Source organism: Rhinatrema bivittatum, chromosome 3 (assembly GCF_901001135.1).
Source record: "Rhinatrema bivittatum chromosome 3, aRhiBiv1.1, whole genome shotgun sequence".
NCBI classification, from domain to species: Eukaryota; Metazoa; Chordata; class Amphibia; order Gymnophiona; family Rhinatrematidae; genus Rhinatrema; species Rhinatrema bivittatum.
In genome coordinates, this window is record NC_042617.1 from 67,563,630 (window position 1) to 67,585,864 (window position 22,235).

The window sequence follows — 22,235 nt, forward strand, 5'->3', positions numbered from 1 at the left end:
TATAGAAGTTGGCTGTCCATCTGGACTGAGATTCTCTTTCCCAAAAGGAGGAGAAAGAAAGCCCTTACAGCATAGTGGATGACTCACAGCTCCAAGTGCTTGATTTGTAGATGACTCTCCACTGGGGACCACATTTGATTGTCACTTGTTCTCCCAGAGATCAAATTACTCTAGTTCTGCATCAGTTACATTGTTACCTGTGGACCAAAGGGGTCATTTTACAATTATTACTCTTATTTTTAAAAATGTATGAAATGTGATGCTCCTCAAAATGAGTCAGACTTGCCGATGAGTTATGTTCCAAGTTAATTATTGTGTTCCTCAGATATGATGTTGATTATACTATCAGTGAAAGAAGCATGCTTTCAGGAAACACATAAGCATGCTTTTTCAGTGATTGGGCTGACACTATGAATGCCTTGCTCAATATAATGAGTGAATCTGAGGATCATACGTGTGTTTTGAAAAACTGGAAGGAATTTTTATTCCAGCAAGCCTTTGGTTAAAGTTTAGTTTAAATTTGTGTAAGTTTTATGTGACGTATTACATAGTGTTTATGTTTGTTTTAAATCTGCTATTGTTTACACACTGTAATCCACTTAGAATGGATGTTTATGAGATATTTAAAATGTTTATATTCTACCCAAACCATGTGAGCCATTGCACTCTAATGGAATTGGATGAAATTCAAGCTACAGTGTCAAAAGCCATGGAACAGATGAGGTATTATTTTATATTCCTCCATATCTTCCACTGTTCAATAGAAGTCTGCCTGACCTAGGTCTGACAATTCCATCAAAGGTTTCCGTTTTTGTATTCATTCATACAAATCACCACCATGAAGAACTGGTGAGCCACAATCTTGCATTCAGCAGGGATCCCTGCATGAACTTTTTTCCAAATACATCCAACACTTTTGGATCCCTCCCAGGAGGTATATGTTGGCTTGATCACAAGTGCATTTAGCACATTTCAACACAGACTCCATTACCACAAAGTGGTGCTATAGTTGGATTGCCCCAAAGCCAGTAGAGGTCAGTGGTTTCGGGGCCACTGGAAGACAAGATGTCAGTGTCTTCCACATCCTCATCTACAGGTCCTTGAGGACTTTGTAATTGGAGATATCTATGAGTCTGCTGAAAGTCAAAGGACTTGAAGAAGCCTGAAGAAATCAATCATTGGGTCCTTTTCCTTTCTAGTGCTAATGGACAACGTCATTGACAGCTTATCCAAAAACCTGGAGTAGAAGAGATCATCCAGAGAAGAGATATGCTGCATCAAATCCAGCAAGATATTGTCGTAAAACTCAGGGGTTCCAGCTTTGAATTCCTTTATTAGTTGTGCAGACAGTTATTATAAAGTTTGAGACTGCACTGTTTAGCTGGGCAATATAGCTTAAGGTAGGACAATCGCAAAATAGGTTAAAGAGCAAGCTAACATACACTAGTAATCTAGAGGAATTCTCTGGTTAGAATCCTGCCTGTATTAATGCAATGTGGCTGACAAAGTCCTGGATATGCAATTAAAAAAAGAAACTTCCTCACTTACGAAAATAAGGCAAGTAAACCAAAGATGATGTATAGTCAGAGCATGTTAGGTTAAATAAATATATATTCTTTGGTATTCAGGGTATTACCACATATAGCAATGCTTAGAGTTGTTTACTTCTTAAAGTTAAGCTTATCCATAGGTATCAGTTACAGGAAATTAATGAATATTTAAATATAGTATTAAATACTGCCAGTTGACTTGTTGATTGCTTATTATCATAATCTGTATAGCATATATAAGAATTAAAACTGCGACACTGGCTCAGAACAACTTCCTGTTTTGTTTTTAACCTTTATTTATGGAAGTGCATGCATCTGATAATGAAATAAAGAAAGTAGGATTGCAACCTGCTTCTGCTTCTTATTTTTAGAAGTATTTTTGTACAAAATCAGGCAGTGTAATTCCAAGCTAAGAGTTTAGGCCTTATACGGAATTTCATAATGTCCAGTATTTATATAGAAATTCCTCAGTATCTGAGAGTATCCCCATGGCATCATATTCATCCTCTAACCACGGGGGAACACCAAGTCACAACTCTGACAATGCTAAGGGCAACTAAGGAAGTCATCTCAGCTGGTCTGAGAGGGATACGTCCAGTAAGAGCTCAGAATGAGCTGATCCTACTTTTTCCTTTTCTAATTTGTGAAAGAACTACCCTGGTAGAGAAGAATGCACCTCCTCATGGTAAAAACTTACTCCCAATGCTGGAAGCTCTTCAGAATGGTACAAACCATTTTGGGACTTTGGGTGGCCCCACTATGTGGAAAGATTTCTTCCATCTTGGACAGGAGAGGTTCTAATCTCCCTCTCTGATTTTCAGGTCTTAAGGAGGCAAACAAATTCTTCATTAGCTCCAATAGCTAGACTCCCAATGGCTGAGAGACCCTCTGCATCAGAGATGGAGGAGAGACATCATCTTCAGAGATCCAGGTAGGCTCATACTCACGGAGAGCTGTTGGTAAAGTGGAGAAGGAACTGTGCACAGAAGGCTGTACCCCACTGTGGTAGCAGCTGGCTCTGAGATGCTCCACATCAGCTGCATCTATAATCCCTGCTGAACGATACCTTGGTCCATGGACAGTGCCGGCAATGTCTCCTTCCGTGCCAAAGCAGTAACAGCAGGACTCTTGGACAATGCAACAAGGCACTATACTTTGACATCATGGATAGCGCCTTGACATGCCACATGTATAGACCTAGTCCTGGAATGTAAGCTCTGTGCAAATGACATGGAAGGTGCCCTGGTCAGCCATAGGTCTGAGAAAATTAAATGGCTCAAAAGCATGGAGAGTTTCCATGCCATCCAGGCTTTTATTTTGCTCCATGGGAGACAGCCCTAAAGGGGGTTCCTTGAGTTGCTTAGGTGCTCTTTTTGGTTCCCTGCCCAGGCTTCTGACCCATGTTCGATGCCTGACCTGAAAAGAATTCAGGAGTTGGAGCCACAGGGTTGGGGGCCTGTCTAACTGTATGTTGAGTAGATCAGTGAAGCAAACTCCTACTTTAAAGCATTTTGATTTGTATTTTTTAGACAGCAGAATGTGAAAAATGTATACAGCTCTGAAGAATTTTACAAGGCACAGTAAGCAGTTCCAGTTCAGCATCATTCTGTGGGGCCATAAAGGAGTATATATATCTGTGTGTGCTGACTGCCCCATGAAATCCCCCAAGCAGTTATATGGGGGAAAAAAAGCCTTTATCAGATGAAGGTTAGGTGAACTTTCCAGTTGGCTGAATGTTGGAAATCAGGCTTTTACTGTGCTTCTTTTACTTGAGTGTTTCCTTCTTTTTGTTGTACCTTTGCTTAGTGCCTCTTTCAATATCCCTGCTCAATCTGTTAGAGATTTGTGGCACAAATGAATTATAGATAAAATAATGACTTTTATAGAAAAATAAAGAAGCCAGTAAGGCTTCTTCTTTTCAAGAGAGGTAAAACAGCACTTCTTTTATTAACAATGTAAAATGGAGCTGTAAGTAATCAGAAGCTCAACTCACATAGAAGAAGGGAGCAAGGCATGCAATCAAGCATTCAGAGCAGTACGGAAGCCCTAATAGCAAAAAACAGTTCAGCATAGTGCCATAAAATGAGTTTTTAACACTCTCCCACTCAAGTAAATGTCACTTTATATGGTAGTTTTCTCTAAAAAAAAAAAAAAAATCCTAATTCTTGCCTACAGAATAACCAATTACTCTTTTTCCAGAAGCTTTGTAACACAAAACATTGGAGATATCCAAGAATATGTCTAGCCATCTTCCAGGGTTTGATCATATAGCAAGTATTGTAACAGCTCAAATAATGAACTGCAAATGTAGTATCTGGTTTTGTTAGCTCTACAAGATTCAAACGCCTAATAACACTCTAGTATGGAAGACCTGGATGATCAATTCCATGCAGATCTTCATTTTCTTCAATAGGTATTGAAACTGTTTTACAGTCACGCATGGCAAAATGTTTTAGGATTTCTTCAATATAATTTTTTTGACTGATTGACAATTGTTTATTGTCTGAACTTCTCTCTATGTCAATGCCTAAGATTCAATTTGAATCTCCTAAATCTTTTAGTTCAATCTTGTAATCTTTACTCCTTGCAGAAACGTATCACTTCTTGTTACTATTGACATGTCATCTACGTAGTTAGTATAACATTCTCCTTGTTCCAGTATAGAAATGCGTTTATATTATTTTGACGATAACCCTTGTAAGACAATGTTACAGATCTGACCTCTACTGCAGAGTAGTTATCTATTAATTCATGCTGTCTAGTTAAATGACTTGAAGCACCAAGATCTACTGAAACTTATGTTGTGGGAAGTTGGGTGGGGGTTTTGGGTGAGGAAGAGGTGGCAGGGGTTCTGTTATTTAAATGGGACCGTTCTTTTTTTTTTATTTGCTGTTTGCCAAGGGAAACCTATATATTCACTCATTTTTTATATATCTGGTTCCATGGCTAAAACCGTACAATTTTTTTCTTTAAATGTGAAGGGGTTCAACTGCCCACAGAAAAGACAGATGTTATTTAAAGAAATGCTTCATATGAAGGCATCATTTTTTTTTTTAAGAACATAAGAACATGCCATACTGGGTCAGACCAAGGGTCCATCAAGCCCAGCATCCTGTTTCCAACAGTGGCCAAGAAACATATTTGAGTAAAAAGCTTGAGAGGCTTTTGCAACATAAAAATTACTCACATATCTATTTTGCTTCTACTACAACGCGGTATAGATATGATGCAGTTGCTAAATTGTTTTCAAAGGATTTAATGCTGAATATTAAAGAAGTTATGAGAGATAAAGAAGGGAGATATTTGATACTTAAAATATACTTAGACACACAGTTGTATACTTTGGTGAACATTTATGCCCTTAATATGGATCCGGGCAAGATTTTTAAATCATTACTTCCTTTTTTGAATTCCCACGTAGAAGGTCAGGTTATAATGGGGGGGGGGGGGGGGTGTGATTTTAATTTAACTAATAATCCTGCTTTAGAAAATTCTTCAGCTACTGGGGGAGGGGCATGATTTGGCAGGCTCCAGCTGAGGCAGATTGTTACAATTTGATTTAATTGATATTTGGAGGTTATTAAAGCCCTCTAGATGGATTATACCTTTTTTTCCTCCTCCTCATAAGTCTTACTGCAGGATAAATATTTTTCTTGATGAAAAGCCTCTAGTATCTTCTGTGGAGCAGGTTGAGACTGGTATCATTTCATGATCCGATCATGCTCCAAATCTCAGTTGATTTTATAATGGGAAGGGAAGATGTTGGGAATCGCTTTTGGAGGTTAAATGAGAGTTTGCTGGATGATTCTATCTTTTGTGGGAAGATATGATTCAGTATTTTAGAGAAGATAATGGTAATACAACTGTGCAGATGTTGTGGGATTGCTTTAAGGTAGTCATTTGGGGGAAACTGAAAACACGGGCAGTGCACAAAAAAAAAAAAGGAAAAACTGAGTTCTAGTGTTGTTTTATAGATTCATATTAAACATTTGGTGCACATATACAAAAACTCATCGGATCCAAAAGTTTTTAAACCGTTAGAGGTATCTAAGGCTCAACTGTATGAATTATATGCTGAGGAGTTTAACTATAAATTGGATCTTATACATCAGCAGTATTTTGAATTTGGAAATAAAGCTTTTAAATTGAAAAAATGTATGCACATTGCAGAGACAGCGTGAATAGGGGATAAAACAGGGGGGGTCTTCTTTTAAAGAATAAAGAAGCATGGGATCGGTTTCCTGAGTTTCACAGAGATCTCTATCAGACTGACTCTTATTGTTGAATCTGATATCAATTCTTATTTGGAACAGTCACCTTTGCCATGTATACCACAGGATATACAAGAGAGGATGAATAATGAAACCACAGAGTTTGAAGTGGCTGAGGTTATTAAGGGTTTAAAGTTTGGAACTTCCCCAGGCTTAGAAGGATTTTCTAATAAATTTTGTAAGAAGTTTCCTAATTTGATAGTGAGACTACCAACAGGAATGTTTTTAAGGCGTTATTGAAAGATGGGTGTTTGCTGCCTTCTATGCAATTGGCAGAAATACCTGTTATTCCCCAAGGAATAACAGGTATTTATAGGATGATTTCTCTATTGAATTTAGATACAAAAATGTTAGCAAAAATGTTGGCAATTTGGTTGGGGGGGGGGGGAGTAGCACCCACATAGGTATGAGGGGATCAGTCAGGGTTTATAAAGGGGAAACACAGCAGACAATATACTAGGGTGTTGAAGTTAATCTTATGCTAAGAAACAAGGCATTCCCTATTTGGTTTTGACAGTTGATACAGAAAAAGCCTTTGACAGGATTCATTGGCCCTATATGTTTGAAGATTATGGAAAAGATGAGCTTCAGCATTTTATCACCTGGGTTCACAGATTTATGAATCTCTGTCTGCTGCTGTCAAGGTGAATGAGGGTTACTCTCGATTTTTTCCTGTTGGGAGAGGTACCAGACAGAGATGTCTGTTATGCCCATTGTTATTTGCCCTGTCTATGAAGACACTTACTAGGATTAGGGATAATGTAGGAATTCACGTTTTTTCACTAGGGGCCAACCAATATAAAATGTATTTATTCGCTGATGATCTTTTATTTACTTTGACCGATCCCCTAAGGCCTCTCTCTTCTTTGGTTAGTGAGATACTCTTGTTTGGGCAGACCTTACGTTTTAAAATAAACATGGATAAATCTGAGATTTTAGGTATTAATCTCCCTTCTGGTTTGTTCGAACAATTAAAACATTTTTCTTTTCGATGGGCTAGAGTGATCGAAGTATTTAGGGATGCCTATTCCAGCTGATGTAACTAAGTTGTACTCTCTGAACTATATTCTGATTTTTACATATCTTTGTTTTCAGCTTTTGCAACCATGGTCAGAGGATTCTTTGTCTTAGTTGGGAAGAACTGAAGACTTGAAAATGTCCTGGTTACCTAAAATAAATTATTTTCAGGTCTTGCCTGTTGACATCTCGGATGAAACTCTGAAACTGATACACAGACGTATCTTTAGTTTTATTTGGAGATGTAGGCTCTTTCAGGTTGCAAAATCAGTCTGGTTTCAATATAAACTGCATGGGGGCTTGGGGGGTGCCTAATATATATTATTGCTTGGTGGCACAGATGCATGCTTTATTGGATTGACATAAGTCACTTTCTAAAAACTGGGTGACTCTTGAGCAATTTTTATGGGCAATATACCTTTGCAGTCCTTTTTATGGCTGCCACGACATGCACGTTTGTCAATTCTTCAAGGGAGCCCTGTCACATTTTTCTTCTTGAAAGTGTGGGATAAGTGGAAAGTTTAGTTAATAGGGGAGAAGGATTACTCCTCCCTGACTTTCATAAGATATAAGTTTTTTCCACCAGGGATAGGTTCGCTATTTTTTTCAGTGTGATGGCCTTTTCATTTTAGGCCAATTATGGGTTCAAGGTCATATTGTCCTATTTGCAGACCTAAAGGAAAGTTTTCTTTGACTGGCAGTGATAGGTATCCCTATATTTAATTATGTCATTTTTTTTTCTAAAGGTAAGATCTCAGTTGATCTTGGGAAGGAAATTATTTGAGTGGCTATGCTCTAAACCCCAAAAAACTAAGAGTGTGATTTCTAAATTTTCATCAGATGATGAATAAGATGCTTGAGTACAAACTCATTTCGAGGTGGGAAAAAGATCTTCAGGGAGATCTAGATAAGACTGTTTGGGCGTAATGTTTTCTGGGTATATGGAAATGCTGTTTCTTCTCTCCATATCGAAAATGGGCATAAGCTGTTTTTTAGATGGTATTTGATACCAAAGCAATTACATCAGAGCTATCTTGGAGTTGAGAATGAGGTTGTGATAGGGTCGGAACATTTTTTCATATATGGTTGGAATGCCCTAGAATTCAATTATACTTCAATTATGGTTCTTTCTTTAATTACCTAAGAATTCTAAAATATTACTATTGGGCATTCCAGATTTTGAGGTCCCCACAAAAAAATGGAAGCTGATTTTATATGATTTTAATTGCAACTCACTGCCAAATCACCAAACATTGGAAAAGTGTAAATTTGCCTGGAGAAGCAAAACTGCAATGTTGGATTTGGCAAATGCATTTTATTAGCCATTCTAGTCCCAGCAGTGGTAATGAAGGCATTGGTCTTCGCCGCCCCACCACCACCACCACCATACACACACACACACACACAACCAGATGGCACATCAGTGAAATTGCACACACTATTATTTTGGGTGAAGGGCCGCAGCCAGTTTTATTAATGATTTCCAAGTTGACAAACTGCTATCCTAACGTACCCAAATCCTGACACCTATTACTAACTGGGTTGCCCCTATTTTAGCAAACCACCACGTGGCTAGCAAGGCGACAGAGGTTTGACCCAGCCTCTTGCCACATCATCAAGCAAAGGGGCCCTCTGCCAGGCATTACCATGCCCTCACCTTTGTTGAACTATCGACCATGTAGATTCAACATGAAATGAGGCTGTGCAGCCATTATTTTGTCTGCCCCTAGCCCTGAAGGCCATTGTAAAAAAAAAAAAACAAAAACCTATGTCCAGCCAATAAAAATGCACACTGATCTGGGTACCCCGCCACAGGTACTTGCCTCCTGCCCTCCCCCCACCCCTAAGCTATCTATCAGTGAATCTCCCCTGCAATACATAATGCATCTTCCAAGGCCTCCTGTAATGTATTGTTGAACAAGTCATACTGTTGGATAGGTGAATTCTATCCTACCTGTAAAATTCCTCACACTGGTTGTTAGCCCAATCATGCCAAATTTGCCTGCCCCCCAGCTTGTGGATCCATCCTCCAATCTGATGGCTCACTTTTCTGTGGCCCTCTTTCCAAAGCTTCAAGTCACTCTATTTTATATCCAGGATATCATCTGACCATAATATATACATATTACTGAATGAGGCAGCCAACTTTATGAAATTTATCAGCTGTACCAACTGTCTGCAATTCATGTCGCTCAAATCCTCCCCCCCCCCCCCCCCCCCCCCGAGGTGGATTATCACTACTTCCGGAGCTGCAACCACTTCCTTCCGGCACCACAAGAAAGATGAGTGTTGATCCCATTGCATTCTGTGAGTGCCCAACCAAGAAATGTGAACCTTATAAGAAGCCAGGTCTAAGTGAGGCCCGTGTGGGTGGTCTTATGCCTTCCAGTTGCCCAGTGCATGAAGGAATATCCCACAATCCTAACCTTCATTTGTCCATGGGGCACATCTAAAAAGGAGATCAAGAAGAATGGGCATATTGGCTAAATCTAATCACACATAAGAACTGATTGCTGCTGACTTCCTCCTACTGAATTTCTACATTGTTTCCACAGCCGGGCCCACCCTCTGGAACTCATTACCGCCAGATCTACGCCAAGAGACATGTCATCTAACTTTCAAGAAAAACCTAAAAACGTGGCTCTTCCGGCAAGCTTATCCAGAATCGCAGGAACACTCCGACACCGGTCAAATTACAAAATAGCCCTCTATTATTTCCTCAACCGCCCATATCCCCTCAAGGCCCGACCACGCCTTATCTGGACAGCCCACTTGCTTTGAAAGACTCCATTACTGATGCATCAGTTCTTTAGCTCATGCATTACTCTTTGTATATACCCTTCAACATTGTTCTGTTACCTGTATACCCCTATATAGCCTACCCTCCTTCTTAGCTAATCCCTACATTTATCCACGTTATTTTGACGAGTTATTGTTGTCTATTTAATATTTATGTTCTTATGTTCAGAAACCCTGTTTTATGTAACGCCTGTTTAATGTAACGCCTTAACCGCGACAGTTTTGTTCTATGGAAACCGACTTGATTTGATATTTGTATCGAGAATGTCGGTATATAAAAATCCTAAATAAATAAATAAATAAATCTCCAACAGGCGTTAGGACCTATAGCTGAGGCAGTAGTCTGTGTAGTATTTTATTTGTGTACAGTTCAGCCCCACACCCCTCCATCACTCGCCTTGTTTGTATACAGTGGGTGGGGGGGGGGAGGAATGAAGGCCATGCACACCACACCAGGGCAGCTGGAACTGGCCTGTGTTTAACTGCTATTCGTAATGATTCTGTATCAAAATTTATTGAGATCTGGAAACCATTTAAACAATAATGTGCATTTGAGATCCTACGTTAGCGGTCCTATGTGATGTTGTACTTGGGAGGGGGGCCGGAGGGGAGAGGGGGGATGGGAAAATAAATATAAAATGGTATTCATATTGTTTTCTTTTTTACGTTCTTTATGATCAATGCTTTCAGTAAACACTATTAAAAAACCCTTCTAGTTTTGTGGGCATCCATCTCTTAATCTATATGATTTGCTATCTGGTGGATCCAGTGGTGCTCTCGTCATTAGATGACTCTTTTGCTCTGATTTTTTCTTTAATCTTTTTCATTGCTTGAAAAATATTTAGTCCCTTTTGCATTCTGAGGATTTTTTATTTCCTTTAATGCAAAATAGCAATCCCTTGCAAAATGTCCAAAATTTCTTGTAATGATAGAAAATAAAACTGTCACATTTTCTTCAAATTCGGCATGCACTATATGTTAATTCGGCATTATTCTTCTTGTAGAAGTGCATGATGGACTTTTTCTGAAGTCCGCCAATCTATGTTGCACACATCAAAACTTCTGACTACATAGGATAGCCAGGGGTGTGTCCTTGAATTTCTAGTTATGCAACTTCTTCCTTCTAAATTACATCTACCAGAGTTGAGGATTGTTCAATTAAAAATTCTACACTCTGTATTATATAGCAGCAGACTCTTTCCTTTCTCCCACTTGACAATATCTATCTCACACTTAACATTTATTTTCCCACAAGGATATGGCCTCTCTTTACTGTTCCAAATGTTGCCAGATGCCTTTTGTCACAGTTTATTTAACACAACTTGTTTGTGAAATGCTTAATGCCTGGATAATTATATTCATTGCATCTGTTCTGGGACCAATGCTTTTTAATATATTTATAAACGACCTGGAGATGGAAACAACAAGTAAGGTAATCAAATTTGCTCATGACACAAAATTATTCAAAGTTGTCAAATCACAAGAGGATTGTGAAAAATTGCAAGAGGTCATTGTCAAACTGGGAGACTGGTCATGTAAATGGCAAATGAATTGTAATGTGAACAAGTGCAAAGTGATGCACTTAGGGAAGGGTAACCCAAATTATAGTTACAAAATGCAAGGTTCCTATTAGGAGTTATCATTCAGGAAAAGGATCTAGGTGTCATTGTTGAAAATACATTGAAATCTTCTGCTCAGAGTGTAGCAGCAGCCAAGAAAGCAAATAGAATGCTAGGGATTATAGGAAAGGAATGGAGAATAAAACAGAGAACATCATAATGCCTCTGTATCGCTCCATGGTGTGACCACATCTTGAGTATTGTGTTCAGTTTTGGTCAGCAAATCACAAGAAAGATATAGAGAATTAGAAAAGGTACAGAGAAGGGTGGCCAGGATGATAAAAGGTATGGAACAATTCCCCTATGAAGAAAGGCTAAATAAGTTAGGACTCTTCAGCTTGGAGAAGAGACAGCTGAGGCGAGGTATGATAGAGATCTATAAAATGATGAGTGGAATGGAACGAGTAAATGCTAATCAGTTGTTTACTCTTTCAAACAATTCAGAGACCAAGGGACACACAATGAGGGGTAGATTTTCAGAGCCCTGCTCGCCTAAATCCGCCCAAAACCGGGCGGATTTAGGCGAGCAGGGCCCTGCGCGCCGGGAAGCCTATTTTACATAGGCCTCCCGGCGCGCGCAGAGCCCCGGGACTCGCGTAAGTCCCGGGGTTCTCGGAGGGGGGCGTGTCGGGGGCGTGTCGGGGGGCGGGCCCGGTCGTCGCGGCGTTCCGGGGGCGTGTCGGCAGCGTTTTGGGGGCGGGTACGGGGCGTGGCTACGGCCCGGGGGCGTGGCCGCGCCCTCCGTACCCGCCCCCAGGTCGCGGCCCGGCGCGCAGCAGGCCCGCTGGCGCGCGGGGATTTACGTCTCCCTCCGGGAGGCGTAAATCCCCCGACAAAGGTAAGGGGGGGGTGTAGACAGGGCCGGGCGGGTGGGTTAGGTAGGGGAAGGGAGGGGAAGGTGAGGGGAGGGCAAAGGAAAGTTCCCTCCAAGGCCGCTTCGATTTCGGAGCGGCCTTGGAGGGAACGGGGGGAGGCAGCGCGGCTCGGCGCGCGCAGGCTATACAAAATCGATAGCCTTGCGCGCGCCGATCCAGGATTTTAGTGGATACGCGCGGCTGCGCGCGTATCTACTAAAATCCAGCGTACTTTTGTTTGCGCCTGGAGCGCAAACAAAAGTAGGCTGTTCGCGCTCGTCTGAAAATCTACCCCAATGAAGTTATTGGGTAATACATTTAAAACTAATAAGAGAAAATATTTTTTTACTTAATGCATAATTAAGCTCTGGAATTCGTTGCCAGAGGATGTGGTGAAAGCTATTAGTATAGCTGTGTTTAAAAAAAGTTTGGACAAGTTCCTGGAGGAAATGTCCATTAACCATTATTAAGGTACAAGTGCAGAAATCCACTGTTTATTCTTGGGATAAGCAACTTGGAATCTAGCCCTTGGGATCCTGCCAGATACTTGTGACCTGGCTTGGTCGCTGTTGGAAACAGGATACTGGGTTTGATGGACCAGTGGTCTGACCCAGTATAGCAAGCCTTATATTCTTATGTTGTAATTTGCTTACCTGGCTTCTCTTACTGTTTTTTGTTTTATTTGAGAACTTCTCACTCTGCACTGGCTAAGGGATATCTATCAATTCTGGCTTTGTCTATCTTCTTTTAATCTGCTATTTTTTGTGGCACAGTGGAGTTAGTTTAGATAAGAAGATGCCTTCTAAAGAAAAAATAAACAAGAAGTTGATTCTTTATAAGACCAATAAAACAGCACTGATTTTAACAACATAAAATGGAGCTGTAAGCAACCAGTAACTCAAATCACACAGAAACAGGAAGCAAGTAAGCATACACAGCAGTATAGAAGCCTAGAACAAAGTAAGTGCAAGATAACTCAGTGATACAAAACATAATTCCAACAGAATCCCTTAAAAGAAGAGACAAGGCTGTAAAGAGAGAATCACAGGTGTCGTGCATGGCATAGGAAGCTTCACCAAAGCTTTCTATGATATTACTTCTCTCCAGAAATGTGCTCTATTATACAGTAGTTCTCTCTCTCTCCCCCCCCCAGCAGGGCAGTTAATCTCAGTCAAATATAATTTTAGGGATATGCTGAACTTGCCTTGAAATAAGCAGTAATAACAAGCTGTCAGATTTGGTCCAGGGTACTTATAACATGCAGGTGTGTACCTGCCAGCATACATGCAATCTCACAAATAGTATTCTGGTTCACGAATTACTTCTGCTAATCTACAGTGGTTAGAGTACACTTACACAGAGATACAAGGTTATGCAGTCTTCCATTTATTGCTTCGGTTCTTAATTCGGATGCATATAGTTCCGAGTTCACTGGACAGCCATATTCCTATGAGACAAAAATGGCAAAATCTCACCCACAATAGTATTTCATTCTTTTTTGTTTTCACTAATGAACTGAAAGCAAAATAACATTTGTTAAGAAACCACTCCTGATGCCCTCTAGCTCCACCCAAGCCTCCATTCTCACCATTCTGTTTACATAAAAGAGCTTGATTTCAAAGCTCTTTACACATGCATAAAATCAACCTGCAGGTTCCACAGGTATCAATATGCATGAAATCCGCTTTCATGCCAATTTTCACTCACACTGTTGCAGCTATGGAGAAATTTGATCTTATCTGATAATTTTCCTTTCCTTGAGTCCTAGTACACCAGTCCAGACTCGAAGGTTATCTCCTCATGCCAGAAGATGAAGATAGATGACACAGCTGCTTCTGTGATATCATCCTGCATATGCAGTCGTGCAGCCCGGCACAAGCCAGTATTCCCGTGATAAAGCAAGAAATAATTAGAAATTATCCAAAAGAACCCGTTTTTTTTATGTGAATGCTTTCATCAAAAAAGTCTCCCCAACATAGAACAGTATACGGTGAGAATAGGACTATTTTAAATGGAGTACTTACATAATAACAGTAACTCAGGAATTTTCTAGGATGAAACAAGTTCTCTGCAAAAAGAAGAATAAAGTAATATCTCACAGACCTCTACCTTCCAGGGCAGGTTTTGGACTGGTGTAGCAGAAATCAAGGAAAGGAAATAATCAAGTAAGAACAAATTACACTTTCCCTATCATCCTGCTACACCAGTCCAGATGCATGGAAAGTACCCAAGTCCATTTAAACTGGGTGGGAAGAGGTTAGGGCCACTTTCAAAACTGCAGCCCCAAAGGCTGTGTCCTCTGAGATGTAGATCCAATCTTTACTGATTCATAAAGATATGCAAGAAACTTTACAAATGTCCTGCAGAGCTCTGCTCCTGATAACACTTGAGCTGTTGTAGAGTGAGCACGAAGACCATCTGGAACTTTCAGACACTTCAATTATAGGCTCATACAATTATCTCTTTAATCTACTGAGCCAAAGTCACTTTAGAGGTTGTTTCGCCCTTGCGTGGACCTTTGAACCTTCTGAAAAGTATCAGTAAATATCAAGCATCTGAAGAAGGCTCGACGAACATCCAGAAACCATAAAGACTTCTCTTTACCTTGACATTTATCCCTAGTAAAGGATGGCAGTGATATAGCTCAATTCAAACGAAAGGCAGAAACCTGCTTATGAAGAAAAGAAGGGACAGGTCAAAGAGAAACAGTCTGGTGAAATAAAAAAATGGATCTCTGCACGACAAATCCTGCAACTCCAAAATATGTCTGCCTGTATAAACAGCCATCAAAAAGATCATTTTCAGAGAAAAACCCTAAAGCAATGCCTGCTTGAAAGGCTCAAACAGAACTTAATAAGGCCTGAAGCACTAGATTCAAATTCCACTGAGAAACTAGCAGCTTAACGGAGGGGCTGAATATGCTTTACCCCTTGAAGAAAACATGAAATATCTGAGTGGGAGGAAACAGAGTATTTATTTATTCATTCATAATCCTATACCGCCACTACCAAAGCCCTAGGCAGTTTACAATAAAATATACATAGTATTAAAAAAAACAACAAAAAAAAAGTAGCTAAATCACATATATAACATTCCAATGGGAATAGGCTGGTATCAAAGACAGAGGAAACAAAATCATAAAAGTCACTTCAATATCTTAGTCAAATGCAAGCCTGAACAAGTAAGTCTTCAGCACTGCTTTGAATGTTTTTGTACAGCTTACAAGAATCCTGAACATTACCCTTAAAATAGGAGATGGCTGCTACTTGAACCTTTGAGAACTAAACCCTTGTCCAAACCTCTCTGTAATAAATTCAAAATGATACAAACATCTGATCGCCGTAGAAAGATTAACCATTCTCTAAACAAACCTCAAAAGAGCACCACTCTGACACAAGCCACTGAAGTAGCACTCTTATGTACCTTCAAGAGTAAATATTACAGAAAAAGATTACCCTTTCTTATGTAACTGCGACCTTTCAAGAGCCAAGCCATAAGATAAAATGGAGACCGATCTTCCATGAAAATTGGTCCCTATATTAAGAAATCCTCTATCTTGTGAAATCTCAGAGGAGAATCAGTCAAAAGCCTCACAAGAACACTGGGCCAGTCTGGAGCCACACTAATCTCAATCCTTACCTTTTGCCCTATCAGTAGCCAGAATGGAAACAGGTACACAAATCCTCTTATGGCCAGGGTTGAACTAGGACATCTATTCCCTGTATTCCAACCTTCCTGCATTGACTGAAGCAGCAAGGCACTTTGGCATTGCTCTGAATGACAATTAAATCCATCAGAGGTAGCCCCCACTGATCCACAATCTTCTGAAATTCTTCCCTGCTAAACTCAGACATCCCTGGATCGTGTGCTCCTGCTGAGAAAGTCTGCTTGCATATTTTCTTGCCCAGCAATATGAGCCGCCAAGAGTTTGCAGGAGATTCTGTTCTGCCCATCTCAACAGGTTTGTCTCAGACACTCCATGGCTGCATGTGCCCCCTTTTCTGTTCACATATGCCACTGCCGTGGCACTGTCTGTCAGAACTTGAACTTGCTTTCCCTTTCACCAAAGGGAGGAATTGAAGCAATGCTATCCTGATGGCCCTGGTTTCCAGTCTGTTGATGGACCACAAGGTTTCCTCCTTTGAACAAAGACCTTGCACTACCTGATCCTAGCAAGGAGCACTCCATCCCAATAGACTGCTTTCCGTTGGGACAAGTACCTACAGGAGAAGTTCCAAGACTATCCTCTCTGCAAGTTAAGCAGTGATGACCATCACTCAAGAAGGCTTCTCAGAGGGATGTAGACTAACCTCATAATTCTGCATCTACGAAGATGAGCGAGAGAGAATGGACATCTATAGTGGCTGCATGTGGCCTCTGGCCCAGGTTACCAAATCTAATGTGGCTGCCATGGTACTCAAATGTTGTAGGTAATCCAACAGTACCTAATGTAAACTGCTTTGAAGAGGCTGAAAGGCAGAATATAAAAGTCAATTCCACACTCTTGTTGCCTCCTTGGCAGCAAAAACCTGCACCTAGTTTACAATTTTAGTCACCTTCTTCCGAGTCACATAGATCTTCCCTTCTTCATACTGAAAAGGGCTCCTAGGTATTCTAGGGTTTGGGACAGGGAAGGTAGCTCTTTGGGAAATGTATTATCTAGCCCAAGTCGTCTAAAACTTGTACTACTCTTTTGGATGTGGACAGAGCCTCTTGGTGAGACTTGACATGAAATCAGCCAATCGCTGAGGTAGAGATGGACCATGATGCCTTCCTTTCACAAAGGGGCTACCATGATTACCATTACTTTTGTGAAGGTTCTTGGTACAGTTACAAAACCAAATGGAAGTACCCTGTACTGAAAGTGTTTGTTCAAAATGCAAAAGTGAAGAATCTCTGATATTGCTCTCTGATGGGTACAAAGTACGCTTTCGACAGGTCCAGACACTAAAAAATCTCAGCTTGACACACTGCCACTAACAGAAACCTTACAGTCTCCATACGGAAGTGAGAAATGTGAAGCTTACTGTTCACCCCATTTCAAATCGAGGATAGGCTGGAAGGAACCATTTTTCTTTTGGACCAGTAACCGAGACCCTGTTACTTGCAAGGAATTGAGTCAATCCCTGTAGCCTCTCGAGAGTAGCTTATACAACTTACCTTCTGATGGGTGAAGTGCAAGGAGACCCCATAAAGGCATCAGGAATTGGAGCTGCAAGATCAAGAGGGTAACCATTCCGAATAACCTCTAGCACTCTTAAGTCTGAATTTATTCAGGTACACTCCTGATAAAACCGCAGATTTCCACCTACATAAGTCACCTGGGAGTGGACCCGCCTCTCAACTGAGAGATGCAACTGTCTCTGGCAGAGCTAGATGATTTTCCCTTGGTTTTTCTAGTGCCACAAAAGGACTGTGTCCTATTCTTGAACCTAGCCATGTAGCTTCTAGAGTCCCGAAATTGCCTCCATCCCTTTCTGGACCGAAAATAAGCTCAGGCCTTATCCTCTGGAGGCTTCAGATTTTAGGTTCTCCTAGAATCTTGACTAGGTTTTCCAAATCTTCACCAAATAACAAGTTTCAGTGAAAGGGAAGTTTGGTCAAATGGATTTTGGAGTATGTATCAGCTATCCACTGGCATAACTGTAAGTCTCCTGGCAGAGACAGAAGAGGTCAGGAATTCCACTCCCAAGTTCATATGGGATATCTTCTGACTCTCTAAAAGCTGCTGAATCCAATACAAAAGCTCCCGAGCTACATAACTTTCACATTTGGGCACCTGTAATTACAAAGTAGTTGATGCGAATAAATTCTCTAAGAATATTTCACTCTTCCTGTCTTGAGGATTCTTAAGGGCAGCGGCACCCTCCATTGGGAACGTGGTCTTGCGAGTAACAAAAGAAACCAATGCACCAATTCAAGGCATCTGAAAGGATTCAGGTGGCAATGGATACCTTTTGCTTAAATCCTTAAACCCTTTTAGTCCAACATCAGGAAAGCAGAGTTGCTTACCTGTAACAGGTATTCTCCTAGGACAGCAGGATGTTAGTCCTCACACATGGGTGACATCAGATGCAGCCCGGCACGGAACTTTGATCTCAAAGAATCTAGAGCTTTCAACATGCCCTACAGAGCATGTGCAGCTGTAGTCATCACCCTGCCCCCCAGTCCATGATATAACTAATAAATGGAGAAACCAACTCCAAGCGGAGGCAGGCGAGTTTCGTGAAGACTAACATCCTGCTAGCCTAGGAGAACGCCTGTTACAGGTAAGCAACTCTGCTTTCTCCTAGGACAAGAAGGATGGTAGTCCTCACACATGGGTGAATCCCTAGCTATAGATTGTCCGAGCAGGACAAAGCGGGAAACCTCACAGTGCAAAAGCACTACACATCTCCCTTTTGCCTGTGAGGAAGCCGACCCACAAGGGGTCCAGATTGAAAAAGAGTTGGGTTCCACAAAGAAAAACCATAGAAATGACTAAGATACAAAACCCTCATGTGTAGCAGGGATGACTAAGGCAGGGGAGTGATCAGAGTGCGAGCAGAAACATACTCCGCATCATGGAAACAGTACAAGCAGGGTGTCGGATCAGTAACCCTGACAATGCAGTAGGCCAATGATAGGTTACAAATTTTTACTAATAGATCTGAAATTTCATTTTTGAGTTCCTTCAGAACTCTAGGGTGCATGCCATCTGGTCCAGGTGATTTACTACTCTTCAGTTTGTCAATCAGACCTACCACATCTTCTAGGTTCACAGTGATTTGGTTCAGTCCCTCTGAATCATTACCCATGAAAACCTTCTCCGGTATGGGTACCCCACCAGGCAGGCAGAAGGGTGTTGGTACGTCATGTTGGAAATAGGTTACGAAGGATAGATTGGCCGAAGATGGAATCCTGTCTTCCGGCTTTGTCCAAGCAATAGTGGGCTGCGAAAGTGTGGAGAGAACTCCAGGTGGCAGCCCTGCAAATGTCAGGAAGCAGCACCGATCTTAGGTGTGTTACTGAAGTCGCCATGGCCCTCACAGAGTATGCTTTAACATGGTCTTGGAAAGGAATGCCTTCTTGCTGATAGCAAAAAGATATGCAGTCCGCCAACCAGGAGGAGCAAGTCTGCTTACCCACAGGTTGTCCTAATTTGTTAGGATGGAAAGAGACGAATAACTGAGTGCTCTTCCTGTGATTTACTTCAGCCAAGTTCAATGGCTGAGCAGGTCAGGAACACTATCCAGATTCTGGAGTATATGTGATGAAATAAAGACATTCATGGCCAACAAAGGGAAGGATATAAGTTTCCTAGATGATAATTCGTGGGTGAGTTGGCGTTTCTGGTTGATATGACCAAATATATGGCAGACTTGAAGTGAAACTTCAAGGAAAGAATCAGCCGACACAAATTGTACGAACATGTCGTTACATTCATTGAGAAATTGGAGCTTATTCATTCACAGTTGATTCTGAAGAAAGTTGTACACTTGACAGTCCTTTCCACGAGACCTACTGATACAGTGCAACATGAGAAGTACTCAGAATTACTTGTCATACTGATTGATGACTTCAAACAAAGGTTCGAGGCGTTCAGAAAACATACTGATGTCATGAAGCTACTGAGTAATCCGTTTCAAACTGATCCCAAAGACTGTGCTGATCAATACCAGATGGAACTCACTGCAATTAAGAATGATCTGAGATTCTACAGTTTTTATGTTTCACCGCACAGGTTCCCCAATCTGTCACAAGATGCCAAGAAGTTCATTGCTTTGTTTGGTAGCACGTACTGTTGAGAACAGTTGCTTTCAAGAATGAAAAACACAAAAACAAAGTCACAGTTTCTGCTTACAGATGAACATTTAAGAGCTTCATTGCGCATTGCAAGCTCTACAGTTGGAACTGACAGACTATGTGTGTAAACAAAAGTAGTGTCAGATTTCCCACTGAACGTGATTAGCATATGACGTTGCGTCCTTATGACATGGGAGACTTTGGTTAACTTTTTAGAATCTAAATTTTAGAGTAGAGTAGACTGTTGGACTACACTGGTCTAAAAACTCTCTCAAGTTGTAATTTGGTGTTTTTAATAGCGATATTGTTAATCCGGCCCGTGAGCTGTTCAACAATTGTTCATGTGGTCCCCCCGAACCAAAAGGTTGGACAACACTGTCCTAGAAGAACCTTCCATTCTGTACGTACCATTTCCTCAACCTCAGAATGAAGGGGAAAAAAGTTATAGGATTTTCAAACTCCTTTAAGGATGGAATCCAAAATATGAGGCTCCTCTGTCAGTATCAGACAACTTCAAAGAAGACACCACTTCAGCAATAAGAGTGGCTAATGTCGAGATTACTTACCTGATAATCTCCTTTTCCTTAGTGTATGCAGATGGACTCAAAACAAGTGGGATATAGTGTGCTCGTGCTAGCAGTTGGAGACGGATCTGACGTCAGCACGGGTACATATACCCCCACAGGAAGTGTAGCAATTCAGTAATCTTCCTTGCAAAAGCTTTTATGGATATATGTGTGACTGACCGATCGTTTAAATGAACAGGATTACCCTGACCAATTGATGGTAGCTGGAGACCGCCAGTGTACTTAACCGGAAGGCATCGACACCCGGCAGGGTGGAAGCCCTATATAAGCAAACATGGCTTACCGTGAGTCGGCGAATCCCCATGTATACCGGCAGCCGGGCGGGATGCTGAGTCCATCTGCATACACTAAGGAAAAGGAGATTATCAGGTAAGTAATCTCGACATTTCCTAGCGTGTAGCAGATGGACTCAAAACAAGTGGGATGTACAAAAGCTACTCCCGGACTGGGCGGGAGGCTGCCCGAGGTCTGTTCAGGATTGCCCTCGCAAATGCTGTGTCCTCCCTGGCCTGGACGTCCAGACGGTAGAATCTGGAGAAGGTATGGAGGGAGGACCATGTTGCCGCTTTACATATCTCTGCAGGCGACAGCATCCTAGTTTCTGCCCAGGAGGCTGCTTGCGCTCTGGTAGAATGAGCCTTGACCTGGTTTTCCTGCCTCTACGTAGGCCGCCTTGATAACTTCTTTGATCCAGCGGTCGATGGTTGGCCGTGAGGCCGCTTCTCCTTGCTTCTTCCCACTGTGAAGGGCGAACAGATGGTCAGTCTTTCGTACGGCTTCTGACATTTCCAAGTATCTGGCCAGTATTCTGCCGGTGTCGAGATGACGCAGTATTCGACCTTCTGACTTCTTCAAACCTTCCGTGGTTGGCAAGGATATGGTTTGGTTGAAGTGAAATTGTGAGACTACTTTGGGTAAGAAGGAACCGTGCGAAGATGAATAGCCTCTGGAGTGATTCTGAGAAAAGGATCACGGCAGGACAGTGCTTGTAGCTCTGAGATGCGGCGTGCTGAACATACAGCCAGCAAGAACACCATCTTCAAGGTCAACAAACGGAGAGACAGGCCTTGAAGGGGTCTGAAGGCGGATCCCGCTAGAAACTCCAACACTAGGTTGAGGTTCCACAGGGGCACTGGCCAATTTAGTGGCGGACGAATGTGTTTGACTCCTTTCAGGAAACGTGAAACGTCTGGGTGTGCGGCAATGCTGTTGCCGTCACTCCTGGGACCGTAGCAAGACAGCGCTGCTACCTGAACCTTGATGGAGCTGAGGGACAGACCCTTCTGAAGTCCATCTTGTAGGAAGTCCAAAATGATAGGGATCTTAGCGGCATGTGGATTGGTGCCGTGAGTTTTGCACCAGGCTTCAAATACTCTCCAGATCCTTATATATACCATATATATATATATATATATATATCCTTATATATACCATCTACCTACAATGTGTTATAGTTTTAAAGTTATTGTATTGATAATATCATGACCCCTCCAGCTTAAGTGTTCTCCTTAGGATATTCTCTTAAATATAGTTCCCTCAGTAACTCCGATACTCCCTACCCGCACACACATATATATATATATCTCTTGTATTTTTATTGTACAGTTCTATTTATTACAATTATATCTCCTGTATTTTGTTTCCACATTGTTATACTGTTCTTTGTAAAGGGCTCCGCCCATAAGTTTTTAGTTGTATGTAAACCGATACGATGTGCAAACGGCTATCGGTATATAAGAAACCTCAAATAAAT

At 41.4% G+C, this 22,235-nt stretch overlaps 1 protein-coding gene across 1 annotated transcript in view; it reads right to left on the reverse strand.

Moving 5' to 3' along the window:
• LRPPRC (leucine rich pentatricopeptide repeat containing) overlaps positions 1 to 22,235 on the reverse strand; it is a 312,777-nt gene that overhangs the window by 196,954 nt on the left and 93,588 nt on the right. The window contains 1 exon segment of the mRNA XM_029593332.1: positions 13,467 to 13,557. Coding sequence (XP_029449192.1) covers positions 13,467 to 13,557 — 91 coding nt within the window.